At 37.9% G+C, this 20,000-nt stretch overlaps 1 protein-coding gene across 1 annotated transcript in view; it reads right to left on the bottom strand.

Moving 5' to 3' along the window:
• The window catches only part of trps1 (trichorhinophalangeal syndrome I), a 183,070-nt gene that overhangs the window by 118,413 nt on the left and 44,657 nt on the right, over positions 1 to 20,000 (bottom strand). The window contains exons 3-4 of the mRNA XM_079829313.1: positions 9,735 to 10,570; positions 361 to 1,433 (exon numbers count right to left, since the gene is read on the bottom strand). Of these exons, the coding sequence (XP_079685439.1) occupies positions 361 to 1,433; positions 9,735 to 10,570 (1,909 nt within the window). The remainder of the gene's footprint in view (positions 1 to 360; positions 1,434 to 9,734; positions 10,571 to 20,000) is intronic.

Here is a 20,000-nt window from a genome sequence, read left to right as displayed (position 1 = left end):
TATCACCTGATTGGGTCGCTTTAAACCGCGGACTTGGCAACACAGTGCAGTTGAGTTCTGTTGACATTTGACAACTAACATTATGCGTCGCTCCGTTGCTCTGATTGGTTGTAGGTCTATCCAATTGAGGTCTTTCCTGGTTCGGTTGAAACACGCCCCATAATCACAGCCCAACGGAGCAGAACAGACTCATATTCTGACTAGAATTGAGTATGACAACGTCAGGCTAGTCAATACCCAGCCCTAGAAAACACCCTTACTGACCCAATCAAATAAGCTGGCACTCGAGACCCCTAGACATGGTTCGTGTCAGACACAAATAGTACAGTCACAAAAGACGGATCTGGTATGCGGTGTTACCTGTAGTGACGAAAGATCTCCTCCTCCACTTCAGTCAAGAAATGGCACTTAGTGCAGGCGTACTCTCCGGGATGGTCCCGCCCTGGCCCCGCCCCTCCATCCCCTGATCCCTCCTCCTCTGGTTTGACTTCCAGTAAGGTGTGAGAGGTGTGGGCGCTGTCATAGTGCAAGAGAAGCAAGTCAATATCGGTCGAGGTGAATGGGCACTGGTCGCACAGGTGGGTGACCGACGCTCTGGGAGCCGGCGGGGATGGGGCAGTCGTCCCTCCGGCTGTTAGCAGAAGAAGAGCGCAGTGCGAGCAGGAGCTCTTACGGCAAGCGAAGGGGTAGGAGATCTCCCCCAGGTGCTTTTCGGGAGTGCAGAGCCCACGGGGGCAGAAGGGGCAATGTTTGATGGTGCACTTGTGAATGCTGTGAGCCCGCTGGTAGTGATGCAAAAGTGGAGCCACGACGATGACCTCTGGCCCGTGCGTCATGGAGTAACGGAAGTCGCAGAACTGGCAGTTGTAACTGGTTACCACCGTTTCAGGGTCGCCTGTTGCCCCGGTCTTCTCCTTTTTACGTCCGTCACGTCCCTTCCTGTCCCTTTCCCCTGGACTTCCCTCCCTGACGGCCGCCTGGCCGTGTCTCTTCTCATAGTGCTCCAGAAGCCTAGAGGCGCTTCCGGCTTCGCAACTAAAGCTGCAATACTTGCACCAGTAATACGACCCAGGGGCATCACCTCCAGTGTGGCTGGGGGAGTCAGACGCCCTGATTGGGACGGAGTACCCGGCCACAGAGTCATCTTCAGCCCTTACCGCCACCCGATCGGCCCACTTCCCTTGCTCATCCGTCCCAATCCGCGGTACACAGTTCCCCTTCCGTTCAGTCGAGGACTTGTCCTCGAGGCTGGAGTTAGACGGAGGTGGACTCTTCATCTTGTTGGGATGGGTGGCCAGGAAATGTTGCTCCAGGTCCACAGAGGAGCTTCCCATGTAGGTGAAGTTGCAGAACTTACAGCGGAAGTACTTGGTGTTGCCCTGACAGTCTTGCGTCTTCCTCCCGATCCCGATAAAAGTGCCGGCTAACGTCACCTGTGAGGTCGAGGAATGGATGACAAAGACAGAAAATGAGATAAAGGGAAAGAACAATCATCCGTGAGTTACAGAGAATTACAGAGAAATAGAAGTCTGATATAATAAGACAGACAACAGCCTTTCAATAACCCTCTCAATTCTCCAAGACGAGGCAGCCGTTATCACCGCACAAAGGCAAATCACATTTTATGCTCTTATTACTTCTCAGCGCTGAGGATTTGAAATCCTCCAGCGAGCAGATGGGGAACATGTGAAACCTGAAGAGGAAAGCAACCATGCATTCGGAGACGAAATGGATCTTTTCTGATTAATAATATCCAGGTGTGACTTTAATTCGGATACTTTGGAATTAAATATGCCAGTCAGTCATTAAATGAACAAAAATCAGTATAATTGCATGCATATTAAAAAACAGACATGCATACATCCCAAAAGATGTATATGGAATATATCGCAGGCAGTCACACGAGTGGGAGGTCTTGAGCTTCGTACGCACTGTGGGGAATTCAACGTCATGCTCCAGACAAAACACTCAAGGAATGTCACAGCGCAGACAGACCCTTTCCCCCGAGCAGCCCCTGAGCTGTGTGTTCAAGCAATGATTAAATAAACACCCACTGCTGCTCGTAATGTGTGCTTGACTGTAATTCTACACACGCATATTACAGATACAAACTGTGGACTCAGTTAAAGTCTCAGCTGGGTGCTCTGTATCACCTGTCTGAGCGGAGCTGGATTTGTTCACTTGTGACACAGACCACTAAAGATTTCCACAGATGATATTTAGGGTCCGATGATTTCTGTGAAACATTGTGGAATCCAGTCATAAAAACTGAATTTAAAAAAGCAGGTCAATGCACTTTAAATAAAATCGCGATATAGACTATAAATGTAGATAAACACAATCAATTTTAACTCTATTAACACTACTAAAACAATAATAATTTATTAAAGCTAAATTTTTTTAAGGAATAATCACACTTTTTAAACAGTAAAGCGGTTGTGCAGCACTTTGTTTGACTTTTTTTTTTCATGTGATTAAAAAATGAATTAATGTTTTATGTCTTCACTTGATTGAAAGAAAAAAAATTATATACACAACAAAAAAGACCAATTAATAATAAATTGTTGTTTTTATGAATTCAAATAATTAGAAATGGTTTTGGATTATTAAAATTTAATTAAACCATTCAAATGGAATTCAGAAAACTTAAAAACAAAAAACTGAATCTGGTAAAAAATAAAACGGAATTTGAGAAAGAAAAGCATTTCATAGGGCCATAAACATGTCATTTTTAATCAACTTTTAATCAATTGTTGTTAAATTGTACAAGTTTCATAATTTCAAATAATTAGACATGCTCTTTAATTACTAAAATTGTATTTAACTATTAAAATGGAGTCCACATTTTTTTAATGATATGTATGTATATATATATATATATATATACAGTGTTGGGGAAAGTTACTTTGAAAAGTAATGCATTACAATATTGCGTTACTCCCTTAAAAAGTAACTAATTGAGTTACTTAGTTACTTTTTAAGAAAAGTAATGCATTACGTTACTTCTGCGTTACTTTTGCGTTACTTTTTCTCACCTGGGCTGGGCTTGCTTTTTTGTTTAGTTTTTTAATAGCAAAAAAAAACATTTTTTGTGCAAATGTAAAGACCTCTTCATACCAAAATTGAAATAATAAGCCTCAGGCTGAGATAAAAATGCAAATTTACGCATGAACCATAATGCCGTGCTGTGCTGCCATTCTGGATAATGGAAGAATAGGATGCAGGAGAAAAACGTTTTACCAATAAAAACAAAAAATCTAGTAATTTTTGCTCATGGCTTAACTGAATCAAAGATCAGCAGCACGACATTGGTCAATAAAGGTAGATTAAATGCATAAAAATATTTGTTTTATTTAACATTTATATATTTGAGGTTTGCATACTACTCTGATTTTGCATTTGACTGATGTTATTAATTTTGAGGAGTACTGAATCTTTATTGTGCAAGTGAGATGAATAAATGCTCACATTTAGTCTAGAACTACAATAACACATTTACACACAACGCCTCTGCACTTACTCTCGATTTTTCTCAACATGGGGACAGGAGAGTCAGTCAAATAAACAAATAAATGTGAAAAAGTAACTTGCGTTACTTTTTTGAAAAAGTAACTCAGATATTTTGTTGTAAATTTGAAAAGTAATGCGTTACTTTACTAGTTACTTGAAAAAGTAATATTATTACGTAACTCAAGTTACTTGTAATGCGTTACCCCCAACACTGTATATATATATATATATATATATATATATATATATATATATATATATATATATATATATATATATATATATATATATATATATATATATATATATATATATTATATATATATATATATATTAATGAAATACAATTATAATGTATTGTTAATAATAATAATAATAATAATAATATGAAATAAAAAACTAAAAACTAGGTATTTTGTCCAAAATGTATATTATATATCAATCGACGTTCAGTTTATCAATATAAATATTAATATACAATTATTCCATAATATTAAATAAATAATAATCAAATATAAATGTTATATGTAAATATATATGTAATGTAATATATATATATATTTTATATATATATATATATTTTTTTTTTATTATTATTATTTTTTTAATTATTATTATTATTATTTTTTTATGTTATACATTATATTTAGAATATTATTATTACTAAACTAGCTCACAGGTCATGCATTAATGAGTTAGCAATCATTAAAATCATTCCATCTGGCTGGTAAACCTCAAGCTCAAGCTAAACGCATCCCAACTTGGCTCATTCGGCAGAAAGCGAACTTAAATATGCTACTTACATTGTAAACATGACATTGTTGAAGTGAAGAGTGAAGCCGTGCTGAAAGTTGGGCAGATAAATGACTATGACATCTGTTCATTACCCATCGTTTAAAATAAATCGACTGCTGTGTTTTCACTGGCTCCCCTCACCAGCTTCCCTACGCTCTTTTTCCCCCCTTTTTTTCATTGGGAAAATGAGAAATCGCAGTCGTCGATATTACTGCATGGAAAATTCCACTAGGAACGAATTCTGAATAGACTCATTATTCAAACTTTTTTCCTAAGAATTTATACGGTATTACGACAATTTGTAGACAGGCTGATGTTGAATTGAAAAAGATCGTGGCCGGTGTTATTAGAAGAAGAAAAAACCTCAGGTACTCTGTGCTCGCTTGATTGAGTACATGCACATGTGCAAAGCAGGCAACTGTTCATAACGGCCCATTTAAACATGATACAGTGAGACTAGTGCTGCGATAAATCAGCCAAAAGTCACAGAACAAAGCCAAATGCAGTGTGCCAGCATGATCCACACTAATCTCCTTCACATTTTTTGTTTGTTTGTCTTTATAAATCCAAAATCACCAAGGTGATATGACAAATGACGCCTGCATTTCAGCTTCAACGGAGCAGCTTGATTGCTTATTCATGGCGTTATTTTAAAACGCACGCATGAACAAATACAGACTCTATGAGGGCTAGTCAAAATTTCAGAATTAATTCAGCCGATGTTCATGACTTTGCATGCATCAAATACGGCTACCATCCATCTAGCGGCTTTATTCTGTGACATAACACTTTCACTGTTGCATGTGCATGCATCATTTTTAATCCTTAATGACCCATGGGTCTGACATTAGCTCTGCTCCAAAATGTAAGAAGCCATGTTGCTTCCTAAATAGGCAGCTGCCTTATAAGACAAACAAGATAATCGAGGTAAAACGATTATTGTACCGTCCAGCGCACCATCATTTCCTTCACAGCGGCACGCTTTCGTCCAAATTAACATCCAAATCAGCCGCATAATTGAGTAGGGATGGGTGTCGAGAACCAAAACCAAAAATTTAAAAAATGTGACGCTTTGAGCGCTGTTGGGCGGAATCGTAAACTCCTCTGATTGGCCATTGTGATGTACTAATTACTATTAAATAGTAATTAGTACACTTTTAACAACTAACAAGAGCTGTATTACTAAATATTATTATAATCATATTATTTACTAAATATACACTAACTAAGTGCATGTCACGTGACTTGGGGGATCCCACTACGCGCATTTTTTTTATTGTGCTAATCAGGTGCAGTCATATGATTCATTAACAATTCATGTTGTGTATTTGCCATGGTAAATGTCGTTTCCATAACTCCAAAATGCCACTTTATTTTCACTTTATGTTATTTTTTGTAAATAAATGATACATTATTTTGTACATTTAAATTAGTGTGCTGGCGACTTTATTGTGTTACAAAAACTGCTATTTAATAGCTTTAACTTATAGGCCTACTTATTCATCATCAGTATTAGTCATATTCATACAATTTATGTTTTTAAGTAAGCTAAAGTGGGACATTGTGTGTGGTCATTAATTTTTGTGGAATAAATTAGCTTGTTTTTAGTTTTTTTACTAGTCTACATATGAGTTTAATCAGGTTTGCTATCTGCTCTAAAGAAAACGTGAAGCCAATGTATAAAGTTAAGAAAGATAAAGTTAATAAGTTAAATTATTGTATCATTACACCCCTAGTGAATGAATAGTGCGCGATAATGAACTGAGTTCTCTTCCTCGTCTTTTTGTGCAGCACACGAATGGACAAATACACACAAAATAGTCTCGTAAACACAGTCGGTTATGACGTTGGCGGCAGATATTCTTGATGCCGTCTCTATGAAAACATCAACAAAACAACAAAAGACGAGAAAATCCACTCGCTGTTCTAGACAGAGTAACTTTCAGCTATATTTGTAATGTTTAGCCTATATTTAATCAATAAAGTGCAGTGATATTTTACATCTCAGTTTCTGTACCTGAATACCTGAAAATGTCAATTGTCAGTTGTATTTATTTGTGCAATTGCTATTTTGTTCTTTTTTAAATTACTGAGTGTTTACTTGTCTTTAATAATGCTTGAAATTTATATTAGGCTTTTTTTTACGATGGTATTGTTAAACCATAGGCAAAAGTTGCTAGCCTGTTGATTTTTGTTCATGGTATTCAGCTACAATTAAATGTGTTGCAATAATAGCCTATTAATAAATGTGAATGATATTTGTTTTTTTACCCAATTGGAATCTAAATAAGAAATCGATAAGAATCGGAATCGTTCAAATACAAACGGCACCCAACCCTATAAGTGAGTGATGTAAAACGCAGTCAGTTGCTAAACTGCGGGACGTGCTTGATATTCAACAGTGTTATTAAAAGCACATTAAGCTGCGAAAGAGACTCTGTTCCCTCTGTGGCCTGTGTGTGCGTGAGCTCTGATGCGGGGCTGAACATGCTTAAGTGAAGGATACAATGGGCTTTAGATACGTGCCTAAACAGTCAAATAGATGATCTTTGCCATAATCGCCCTATAAGTCATTGATTCGGAAAGCTCTACATAAGGAGGATCAGATGGGAGACTTGATTTGATTTGAGAGGTATTATGCAAAACTCCAAAATGCATAAAATCTAGGGGTGTAACAGTACACGTATTCGTACCGAACCGTTTCGGTACAGGGCTTTCGGTTCGGTGCGCGTGTGTACGGTTCCGAATACAATCTTTAATAGTTAACAGTCGGCTTGTTTTAAGCGCGGAACACACTTCAGTCCTAGTTCCCACTCGAACATATTAAGTATTCAGTCCATTTCATCACGAAATTCAAACGATAAATGCTGTTTTGACGCTCTTTAATGTGACGACTGATCACTGTATAGGCACGCGCGAGTGAACGCGATCATCTCTTCCAGAAGAAAAAACATGAATTAATATCTTATGGTATGTTGAGGATAACACACTGAGACGTATCATATGTCGTGTAATCGCTCAATCAGTGTTTCAATCGCGGAAAGACGTCAAACTTCTGTCACACAGCATCATTTACCTCAGAAGTCATTCAGTGTCCACAGCTGTTAATTCACTAGAGAAATCAACTCTTTCACTAAATATATGCACTATATCAGCCTATATATACATATTAATTCTACTTAACCTGTTAGTAGAATAGTAGAGTCTTGATTATTTAATGCTATTTTTAGATAAATCTGTCATGAAAATGACACTCCCTAAGATTATATTTCAACAACAAATTGGAGAAAAAACAATTTTATAATTAGATTTAGGAGTTAATGCAAAAAACTGCCTTATGTGAAGTTTACATGTTTGCACACAATGTGTTATTTGAGTGTTGATTATCCTTTAACTAAACATGAATATCAGCTGAATATAGGCTCATAGTTTGGCCTCTGTTGTTAACCTTTAATATTAAAGTAATAATGTGCAAGTAAGGGCTCCCTATATAGTTTACAGCATTATCTTAAATAAACTTTGGTAACACTTTAGAATAATGGTCATTAGTTAACATTAGTTAACTACATTAGTTAACATTAACTAATAATGAACTGTACTTGTTAAGCGTTTATTAATATTTGTTCATGTTAATTTCAACATTTACTAATGCATTATTAAAATCTTGTTAACATTAGTTAATGCACTGTGAACTAACATGAACAAACCATGAACAGCTGGATTTATATTAACTAACGTTAACAAAGATGAACAAATACAGTAACAAATGTACTGCTCATGGTTAGTTCATGTTAGTTAATACATTAACTAATATTAACTAATGACCATTATTCTAAAGTGTTACCGAAACGTTTAGTTATAATTGAATTAATTTAAGGACAGACACAATTTTTCCAGTAAACCACTGTTTAATAAAAAATAAATCATGAAAATGGCAGTCACTAAGATTATATTTCATCAACAAATTGGAGAAAAAGCATAATTTTATAATTAGATTTAGGAGTTAATGCAAAAACTGCCTTATGTGAAGTTTACATCTTTGCACACAATGTGTTATTTGAGTGTTGATTATCCTACAACTAAACATGAATATCAGCTGAATATAGGCTCATTGTTTGGCCTCTGTTGTTAACCTTTAATATTATAGTAATAATGTGCAAGTAAGGGCTCCCTATATAGTTTTAAGAAACTTTTAGTTATAATTTAATTCATTTAAGGACAGACACAATTTTTCCAGTAAACCACTGTTTAATAAAAAATAAATAAAAAGCCATTTTTTAAAACTGCTGTACCGAACCCGTACCGAACTGTAAATGACAGCTAATTTGTGAAAAGACAATTTAAAGTGTATCTATTGATTTTGTTTTATATTGAGTTATTTTTGAAGGACTTTTATTTTGATACGGCTTTAACGTGCACCAACATGGTTGAATAAAGCACGCCTTATGAAGGACGCAGCCTGCAATTCATGTCGGTTTCTCTTCCCAGTTGTATTTTTTTGCATCCCACTTGAGGGTTATAAGGTAAACTTCTATCTTCTATCGCCCTACAATCCATCGCGCTCTTTAAGATCACTAAACTCGAGGCTTCTGGTCATTCCTAGGATATCTAAATCCACTAAAGGTGGGAGGGCTTTTTCACATTTAGCTCCTAAACTCTGGAATAGTCTTCCTGATATTGTTCGAGGTTCAGACCCGCTGTCCCAGTTTAAAACTAGATTAAAGACACATCTCTTTAGCCAAGCATTCACAATATAAATACGTTTTATACTACAGTTAAATCGGACCAAAAGCATTAATATTCTGAACAGCAGCTATGCTAATTATTTCCCATCTGCTTTTCTGTTATCATCTCGGGACACTAGTCCCGAGGTAACTAGTTCATCAGCTCCAGATTGTATCCAGCCTCTCATGGAGACTTCAGATGCCCCGACACCTGTGAAGAGACGACTCGACGCCTGTGAAGAGACGACTCAACGCCTGTGAAGAGACGACTCAACGCCAGCGTTGTTATGGCCTAAATTAATACATGATTGATTAACTTATTCTAACATTTTTCTTTAACATTCTCTTTCTAACATTTTTCAATGTACATTTATGAAATGCACTTTCTGTAAAGCTGCTTTGAAACAATGTGTATTGTGAAAAGCGCTGTACAAATCAATTTGAATTGAATTGAATTGAATTGAATGTCTTTCAGTTATTAATTGTATTGTGATGTTGGTTATTGTGTGGGAGTCATACAGTGTTTGTTTTGTTTGTGTTTGCTGTAGCTCTTACGGTGTCTACATGAGTGTCACGAATAAAACGCTGCTGGAAACATCAGTTTAAGGAGTATTCGACCATCATTCCAGTGGGTTAGCAACACGAACCGTCAGTTTTGTGTACCGTTACACCCCTAATAAACACACAAAGCACTGCATGTCTTACCTGTACGTCGTAGGTGCCGTTAAGCACGGAGGACCGGGGAGACCCTGCTTCTGCCGCAGAGCCGCTCTGAGCGGATTGGCCGAGTAGGCGCACCGAATCTTTGGCCTGTGACTGGGCTGTGAACTGCACCATGTTGTGTAGTGCCAAAATCTTATTGTCCAGCTCTGCGTCCTGCCGCGTCCGGTTGTGCAGGCCCAAATGGTACTTGCGAAAGTGTTTGATCAGGTCCGTGGGGTCATTACCGTAGTAGCCGTACCCACAAATGTTACACTTAAAGTCTTGTAGTTTGGGTGAGGTGGGCGGAGGTGCTCCCGTCTCAGCTCCCAGAGGGCTAGGGGCGTCCTCCGCTCCCCCAATCGGCCTCTGTGGATGAAGAACCGGAGGGACCTTAGAGCCTTCGACAGATCCCAGCAACTCCAGCGGGCTGTGTGTGGCGTCCCTCTCCTCTCCGTTACTGACGCAGCCCTGAACGATGACCCCGCCCGACCGGGTGTTTGGCCTTAGGCCATTGAGCTCGTCCTCAGGGTCCACTCTCTCGCCCGGGTCAGAGGTCGTCGGGGAGGGGGCGGAGTCCAGCGGTTCACTATCGGTGCCCTCGCGGCTGGAGTAGGACGTCGCCAGGTTGTGGCTGGAGTAATGCAAGTCAGGCCTGTCTGGTTTGATGGGGCCAGGGGAGGACGGCTCCTCCTGTTCTTCGCCCATGGCCCGGTCGGGCTCAGAGGCCTGGCTCCCCGTGTTCCCGCTCTCTGGGCCCGTGGCCTCGGCCGCCACCGCCTCGCCCTCCTCTTCTTCACCGCCGAAGCTTCTCAAAGGGGGATTCTTTTTCCGCACCATATCTGGAACCCAGCAAAAGAGAAGACCAACGTTAGCAACTCGTCCTAACTAGACACGATGCAATAAGATTCCAGTGACATGAAATGTGTCTGTTCACACCCGGCATGACACATCTACGAGATAGGGGTGGGAGAAAAGGTCGATGCATCGCGATTCGTTATCCAACGATTCAGAATCGATTCTGTGTTCAATTGACCTATCCATCATAAAAGTGCATCTATCCATCATAAAAGTGCATCATAAAAGTGCATCTATCCATCATAAAAGTGCATCTATTCATCATAAAAGTGCATCTATTCATCATAAAAGTGCATCCATCCATCATAAAAGTGGCCTTTTTTGATGGATAGATGCACTTTTATGATGGATAGATGCACTTTTATGATGAATAGATGCACTTTTATGATGAATAGATGCACTTCTATGATGGATATATGCACTTTTATGATGGATAGATGCACTTATATGTTGGCTATCAACATAAAAGTGCATCTATTCATCATAAAAGTGCATCTATTCGTCATAAAAGTGCATCTATTCGTCATAAAAGTGCATCTATCCGTCATAAAAGTGAATCTATCCATCATAAAAGTGCATCTATCGTTCATAAAAGTGCATCTATCTGTCATAAAAGTGCATCTATCCATCATAAAAGTGCATCTATCCATCATAAAAGTGCATCTATCCTTCATAAAAGTGCATCTATCTGTCATAAAAGTGCATCTATCCATCATAAAAGTGCATCTATCTGTCATAAAAGTGAATCTATCCATCATAAAAGTGCATCTATCCTTCATAAAAGTGCATCTATCTGTCATAAAAGTGCATCTATTCGTCATAAAAGTGCATCTATCTGTCATAAAAGTGAATCTATCCATCATAAAAGTGCATCTATCCTTCATAAAAGTGCATCTATCTGTCATAAAAGTGCATCTATTCGTCATAAAAGTGCATCTATCCAAAATAAAAATAAAAATGCAAAGTTTTTAATTTCAAAAGCACTTCTAAATTAAGTTAATATTTCCAACAAACGAAATTCTGAGCCAAAATATCGAAGTGGTGCTCAAGTAGGCTATACGGCGCTTTCCTAATGATTAATAACAGTCCTATGTCTCCAATGCGGTGGCCGGGACATAAACCTACCAACATCCGTGGCATACTTTTTGGAATGACTTATGGAATATTGCTGAACTACTGCAAAATGTTTCAAACGAATGGAAAATTCTGAACAAAGGCTTCGTTTTGGTGAGTGATTCGTTAAAAGTCTCTCATGACTGTTGCAGCTCGGCAAGATTTCTCATGTGATGTTATGCGCACACACTGAATTTGGCTTCTCAGCGAGCGCTAAAGTTGTTTTTCTTCTGCATTAGCCTAAGTTTTAAAGGTTTTTTTGTGGCTCTAACCAAAGTAAACTTTTTTTTTGCTTTTAAAGACATTTTTTGTAAAAATGTTCTAAAGAAACTAAACAGTTCTCAAATTACAACTAATTTACATCGGATCGAATCTTTAAGTGCCTCAAGATTCCCACCCCTACTACGAGACGTGACAAAAACAATCACAGCCAATCAGAAGGGAACTGGTCATGTGGGTGGAGTCTCGCTGCAAGAGCACAGCATTTAATATTATTAAAAATACATATAATACAAGTGACTGAGACAACCTCTGTCATAGATGGTCTGAATGTTCTTGTTCCGTTTCATTTATTTTCAAGCTCTGAGTTGAATGATCCTCTGTCGGCTATAAAAGTATTCAAACTCACATTCAATTCGGTAACACTTTATTGTAGGTTTCATCAATTCCTCACCTTCATGTCATTCCAAACCCGTAAGTCCTTCGTTCATCTTCAGAACACAAATGAAGATATTTCTGATGAAATCCGAACGCTCTGACCCCTCCATAGACATCAGTTTAATTAACACTTTCAAGGCCCAGAAAGGAAGTAAAGACATTGTTAAAATAGTCCATGTGACTCCTGTAGTTCAACTTTAATCTTATGAAGCGACGAGAATACTTTTCATGCACAAAAACCTATGGAGGGGTCTCAGATTTCTTCAAAAAATATCTTTATTTTTGTTCTTAAGATGAACGAAGGTCTTACGGGTTTGGAATGACATGAGGGTGAGGAATTAATGACCGAATTTTCATTTTTGGCTGAACTAACCCTTTAACAAGTTGCTAATTATCATGCATATTACTAGGATATTGGCTGTTTATTAGTACTTATAAAGCACATATTAATGCCTTATTCTACGTCCCTTAATCTTACCCAATACCTAAAATGAAACGGTAAGTTCACCCAAAAATGAAAATTAGCCCATGATTTACTCATCCTCAAGTCATTCTAGGTATTTATGACATACACGAATACAATCAGAGTTATATTAAAAATGTCCTGACTCTTCCAAACTTTATAATGGCAGTGATTAGTTGTATCATTTATGAAGTCCATAAAAGTGCATCTATCCATCATAAAAGTGCATCTATCCGTCATAAAAGTGCATCCATCATCATAAAAGTGCATCCATCATCATAAAAGTGCATCCCCCATCATAAAAGTGCATCTATCCATCATAAAAGTGCATCTTTTCGTCATAAAAGTGCATCTATCCATCATAAAAGTGCATCCATCATCATAAAAGTGCATCAATCCATCATAAAAGTGCATCTATTCGTCATAAAAGTGCATCTATCCATCATAAAAGTGCATCTTTTCGTCATAAAAGTGCATCTATCCATCATAAAAGTGCATCTATCATCATAAAAATGCATCCATCATCATAAAAGTGCATCATCCATCCATCATAAAAGTGCATCCATCCATCATAAAAGGGCATCTATCCATCATAAAAGTGCATCCATCCATCATAAAAGTGCATCCATCCATCATAAAAGTGCATCTATTCGTCATTAAAGTGCATCTATCCATCATAAAAGTGCATCTATTCGTCATTAAAGTGCATCTATCCATCATTAAAGTGCATCTATCCATCATAAAAGTGCATCTATTCGTCATTAAAGTGCATCTATCCATCATAAAAGTGCATCCATCCATCATTAAAGTGCATCCATCATCATAAAAGTGCATCCATCCATCATAAAAGTGCATCTATCCATCATAAAAGTGCATCTATCCATCATAAAAGTGCATCTATCCATCATTGAAGTGCATCCATCATCATAAAAGTGCATCTATCCATCATAAAAGTGCATCCATCCATCATACAAGTGCATCTATCATCATAAAAGTGCATCCATCATCATAAAAGTGCATCTATCATCATAAAAGTGCATCTATTCGTCATTAAAGTGCATCTATCCATCATTAAAGTGCATCTATCCATCATAAAAGTGCATCTATCCATCATAAGTGCATCTATCCATCATAAGTGCATCCATCATCATAAAAGTGCATCCATCCATCATTAAAGTGCATCCATCATCATAAAAGTGCATCTATCCATCATAAAAGTGCATCCATCCATCATAAAAGTGCATCTATCCATCATAAAAGTGCATCTATCCATCATAAAAGTGCATCCATCCATCATAAAAGTGCATCTATCCATCATCATAAAAGTGCATCATCCATCCATCATAAAAGTGCATCCATCCATCATAAAAGTGCATCTATCCATCATAAAAGTGCTTCCATCCATCATAAAAGTGCATCTATCCATCATAAAAGTGCATCTATTCGTCATTAAAGTGCATCTATCCATCATTAAAGTGCATCTATCTATCATAAAAGTGCATCTATTCGTCATTAAAGTGCATCTATCCATCATAAAAGTGCATCCATCCATCATTAAAGTGCATCCATCATCATAAAAGTGCATCCATCCATCATAAAAGTGCATCTATCCATCATAAAAGTGCATCTATCCATCATAAAAGTGCATCTATCCATCATAAAAGTGCATCTATCCATCATTGAAGTGCATCCATCATCATAAAAGTGCATCTATCCATCATAAAAGTGCATCCATCCATCATACAAGTGCATCTATCATCATAAAAGTGCATCCATCATCATAAAAGTGCATCTATCATCATAAAAGTGCATCTATTCGTCATTAAAGTGCATCTATCCATCATAAAAGTGCATCTATTCGTCATTAAAGTGCATCTATCCATCATTAAAGTGCATCTATCCATCATAAAAGTGCATCTATCCATCATAAGTGCATCTATCCATCATAAGTGCATCCATCATCATAAAAGTGCATCCATCATCATAAAAGTGCATCTATCCATCATAAAAGTGCATCCATCCATCATAAAAGTGCATCTATCCATCATTAAAGTGCATCCATCATCATAAAAGTGCATCTATCCATCATTAAAGTGCATCTATCCATCATAAAAGTGCATCTATCCATCATTAAAGTGCATCCATCATCATAAAAGTGCATCTATCATCATAAAAGTGCATCTATCCATCATTGAAGTGCATCCATCATCATAAAAGTGCATCTATCATCATAAAAGTGCATCTATTCATCATAAAAGTGCATCTATTCGTCATTAAAGTGCATCCATCCATCATAAAAGTGCATCTATCCGTCATAAAAGTGCATCCATCCATCATAAAACTGCTCCACACGGCTCCGGGGGTTAATAAAGGCCTTCTGAAGCAAAGCGATGCGTTTGTGCAACAAAAATATCCATATGTAAAACTTTATAAAGTAAAATATCTAGCTTCCGGCTGATCGCCTTCCGTATTTAACTTACGAAAAAAGTGTAGTGCCTCTCGCACACGACGACATTGCACACAAGTTATTTGTTTTTTCTCGATCTGGCGGAAGCTAGATATTTTACTTTATAAAGTTTTAAATATGGATATTATTCATACACAAACGTGCCACTTTGCTTCAGAAGGCCTTTATTAACCCCCGGAGCCGTGTGGAGCAGTTATATGATGGATGGATGCACTTGTATGATGGATAGATGCACTTTAATGATGGATAGATGCACTTTTATGATGGATAGATGCACTTTTATGATGAATAGATGCACTTGTATGATGGATAGATGCACTTGTATGATGGATAGATGCACTTTAATGATGGATAGATGCACTTTTATGATGAATAGATGCACTTTTATGATGGATAGATGCACTTTTATGATGAATAGATGCACTTTTATGATGAATAAATGCACTTTTATGATCGATGGATGCACTTTTATGGACTTTAAAAATGAAAAAACAATCCTTTGCCATTATAAAGCTTGGAAGAGCCAGGACATTTTTAATATAACTCTGTGTTCGTCTGAAAGAAAAATGTCATACACACCTATAGGATGACTTGAGGGAGAGTAAATAATTTTTTCTTTGGGCTAATTTTCTTTTTGGGGTGAACTATCCCTTTAACAACAACCTTACTAACTATTAATAAGCAGTAATTAGGAGTTTATTGAGGCAAAAGCAGTAGTTAATAGTGAATGTGTTCCCCATAACAAAGTGTGACCTTAAATCCGTTCAACAATGAATAAAGCTCATAATCTGTACCTGAGATTACCATCATCCTAATTTGTTTGTGTTGTTCAAGCCGCAGCGTCGCAGAAATACAAACCGTGTCTAAAATAGAAACGTTGCACATCGCTGTCGATATGATTAACGTGGAAAAGATGTCGCGGCGTCTCGTCTGGTTAAGACATGCCACTCGATGTGTGGTGCTGTCTGCTCGCATGCTGAAAACAAATGGCACCACTCTCTATAAAAGCTTCTCGATTGTTCTTTGATTTTCGAAAATCTGAGACAAAATGCCCCAGAAATGGTTCTGCTCTTCCAGCTCCATCCATAAACAGCAATGAGGTTCTAATATCGGTGACTATGTCGGCGCCGGCCTTTGTTGATGATGTTTTAATGAATAAAATCTGTGCACTTATGTCACTGATGTGGCTTCGGGACACACATTTTAATCAGTTACCGAAATCAAAGATGATAGGGAGAGAGGAGAAGTGGAATTTATAAAGTGATTCATAGCGAAAGATTTCCATCAGAACTCAATGAGGTCATGCGTGTTTGTTCATAGCAGGCAAATCGCACTATTAACTAGACTTTCCTTTGGCACAAACTGCGCAAAAAAAGTGCTTTTTTATGAAAGGTTTAGCATAACGCACAGTTAAACATCATATCGCATCTGCAGGATGGTGTGCGTGTTGGCCACTTTCAATTTAGGGCAATTACGCTTACTCATGATTTGACAAAACAGGGGCCTGTCTTATTTCGACAGACCGTCGAGAGCAATTTCCTCATTTAGTGTGTGATGCAAATGGATATTAAATAAAGCAATTCATGCTTTGCAGAGGGACCACACCTTAACCACAGCTAAGTTAATAAAAGTCTTGAGAAAATCTAATCACAAATATAACCACACCCTGTCAAATCGCTCACAGCATCTCCTACTCTCTCTCCATCCACGCCGGGCGAATCTGAGGCTTCACAGCATCTACACACACACCACGGTGAAACTGATGAGAAACCCACCTGTCTGTCATATCACTACTCGCATTTGAAGAAGATATGTATTCAAATCTCTAGCCAGCGTGACTGATGCCGTTTTTTGAAAGCTTACATTCTTATACTGTCATAAAACATCCAAAACTGCACATTATTATTGTATCATATCAAGAAACTCAATCAAAGGCATGACACTGCATGCAGGCCACAGCATGATCTCAAACGTGCTGATGAGAATGACAAATAAACTCAATGGTAATTACCGCTCCACACAGCGAGATTACTCATTTGGTGGTTTTGTACACAAGTTTTTGTGCCTTGCAAACGGGTCCCAGCATCCCTGACAACCTGAAATATCATGGAACTTTAATTCCAGGCCAGAAAAAGTCAAAGATACATCCATGAAATAAATAAATGAACAATATAGTTTGATTTTAGTATGTTTTAGCATGTGAGCACAGAGCACCACACACTGAAAAAAACATTTGTATTAAAAAACATTTTAAAAGATGGATGGATGGATGGATGGATGGACGGACGGAACAATGGATGGAACTACAGATGGATGGATGGATTGATGCAACTACAGATGGATGGAACGATGGATGGAACTACAGATGGATGGATGGATGGATGGATGGATTGATGCAACTACAGATGGATGGACGGACGGAACAATGGATGGAACTACAGATGGATGGATGGATGGATGGATTGATGCAACTACAGATGGATGGATGCAACTACAGATAGATATATGGACGGATGGATGCAAATACAGATATATGGATGGATGGATGGATGGATGGATGCAACTACAGATAGATGGACGGATGAATGATGCAACTACAGATAGATAGATTGATGGATGGAAGGATGGATGGATGGATGGATGGATGCAACTACAGATAGATGGATGGATGGATGGATGGATGGATGGATGGATGCAACTACAGATAGATATATGGACGGATGGATGCAACTACAGATATATGGATGGATGGATGCAACTACAGATAGATGGACGGATGAATGATGCAACTACAGATAGATTGATGGATGGATGGATGGATGGATGGATGGATGGATGGATGGATGGTTGGATGCAACTGCAGATAGATGGACAGATTGATGGATGCAACTATGGATGGATGGATGGAACTACAGATAGATGGATGGATGGATGGATGGATGGATGGATGGATGGATGGATGGATGGATGGATGGATGGATGGATGGATGGATGGATGGATGGATGGATGGATGGATGGATGGATGGATGGATGGATGGACGGATGGATGGACGGATGGATGGATGCAACTACGGATGGATGGATGCATGTAACTACGGATGGATGGATGGATGGATGGATGGAACTACAGATAGATGGATGGAAGGCTGCAACTACAGATAGATGGACGGATGGATGGATGGATGGATGGATGGATGGATGGATGGATGGATGGATGGATGGATGGATGGATGGATGGAACTACGGATAGATGGATGGATGGATGCAACTACGGATGGATGGATGGATGGATGGAACTACGGATAGATGGACGGATGGATGGAAGAATGGATGGAATACAGATAGATGGACGGATGGATGGATGCAACTACGGATGGATGGATGGATGGATGGATGGATGGATGGATGGATGGATGGATGGATGGATGGATGGATGGATGGATGGAACTACGGATAGATGGATGGATGGATGCAACTACGGATGGATGGATGGATGGATGGAACTACGGATAGATGGACGGATGGATGGAAGAATGGATGGAATACAGATAGATGGATGGATGGATGGATGGAAAGGATGATATATAATATTAAACAGTGGTATCTTAGAATTATAATTAAATCACAGCATGAATGAAATAAATTTCCATATTTTGCATTTTATTTATTATATATTTAGAGGCAATTATTGGATTTCATTTTTGCCTAAGAAACTCTAACAACCTATGAAAAATAATTTAAAGAAGTTCTGGCAACAAATGTTTTAGTAATATTAGTGATATTTGTTCTTTTGAAATCTTGACTGATCTTATTATTTGGCTGATGAGGGGAGTAAATGCAATATAAATTATTCCATAATATTATTGCTTAAAAGTATTAAAAAAAACATTAATGGAACCAGAATCATTAAGAAGAATCAGAACTATAATCATAAAACCAAAAAAAATTGTTTAGGGTTCAATTCTCAATATTAACTAGTTGCTTATTAACATGCATATTACTAGGATATTGTCTGTTTATTAGCACTTATAAAGCACATATTAATGCATGAACATATTCTACATCCCTTAATCCCACCAATCCCTAAACTTACCAACCTTACTAACTATTAATAAGCAGCAATTATACATTTATTGAGGCAAATGCCATAGTTAATAGTGAGAGTGTGACCATAAAACCTTATGATTCATATTCCTCATGAATATACATGTTTTTAGAGCGACCCACAATCTATTATGAAAACTGATTTGTGAGCAAATTCATATTTTGAGGAGCTTTGCAATAAATCAGTCGAATCATTTTAAATCCAAACGATGTGATCCCCGCTCTGCTTTAATAAACTGTGGATTAAGTTAACGTAATTTAAAATTTGTCTAACATATTAAACTACAGAACGCATTTGAGAGATATTGATTTACTGAGCTACATTTTCCTTTCTGAGAATAAAGACCGAGACGCATCTCAACCAACACAGAGGGGAAGAAAAGGAATGGAGTGGGAGGACGAGAGACGTTTTTAATACCTGATATGCTGCACAATTACATTCAAACTTGCAGGGGAAGCAGAGAGACATTCCTATTCCACACCGCCATCAGAAACCCAACGCTTTTATAGATCCCAGGCTTTTCCTGCCTTCCTGTTGTTCACTATCGCCACATTAAACTACTCCTCTTCTGTTATTGGGCCTACTCAAGAACTTCCTTATTAAAGGAT

The sequence above is a fragment of the Gobio gobio genome (assembly GCF_949357685.1).
Source record: "Gobio gobio genome assembly, chromosome: 11".
Taxonomy (NCBI): domain Eukaryota; kingdom Metazoa; phylum Chordata; class Actinopteri; order Cypriniformes; family Gobionidae; genus Gobio; species Gobio gobio.
The sequence above is the reverse complement of the archived record's forward strand: the minus strand, read 5'-3'. Positions and strand labels throughout refer to the sequence as shown.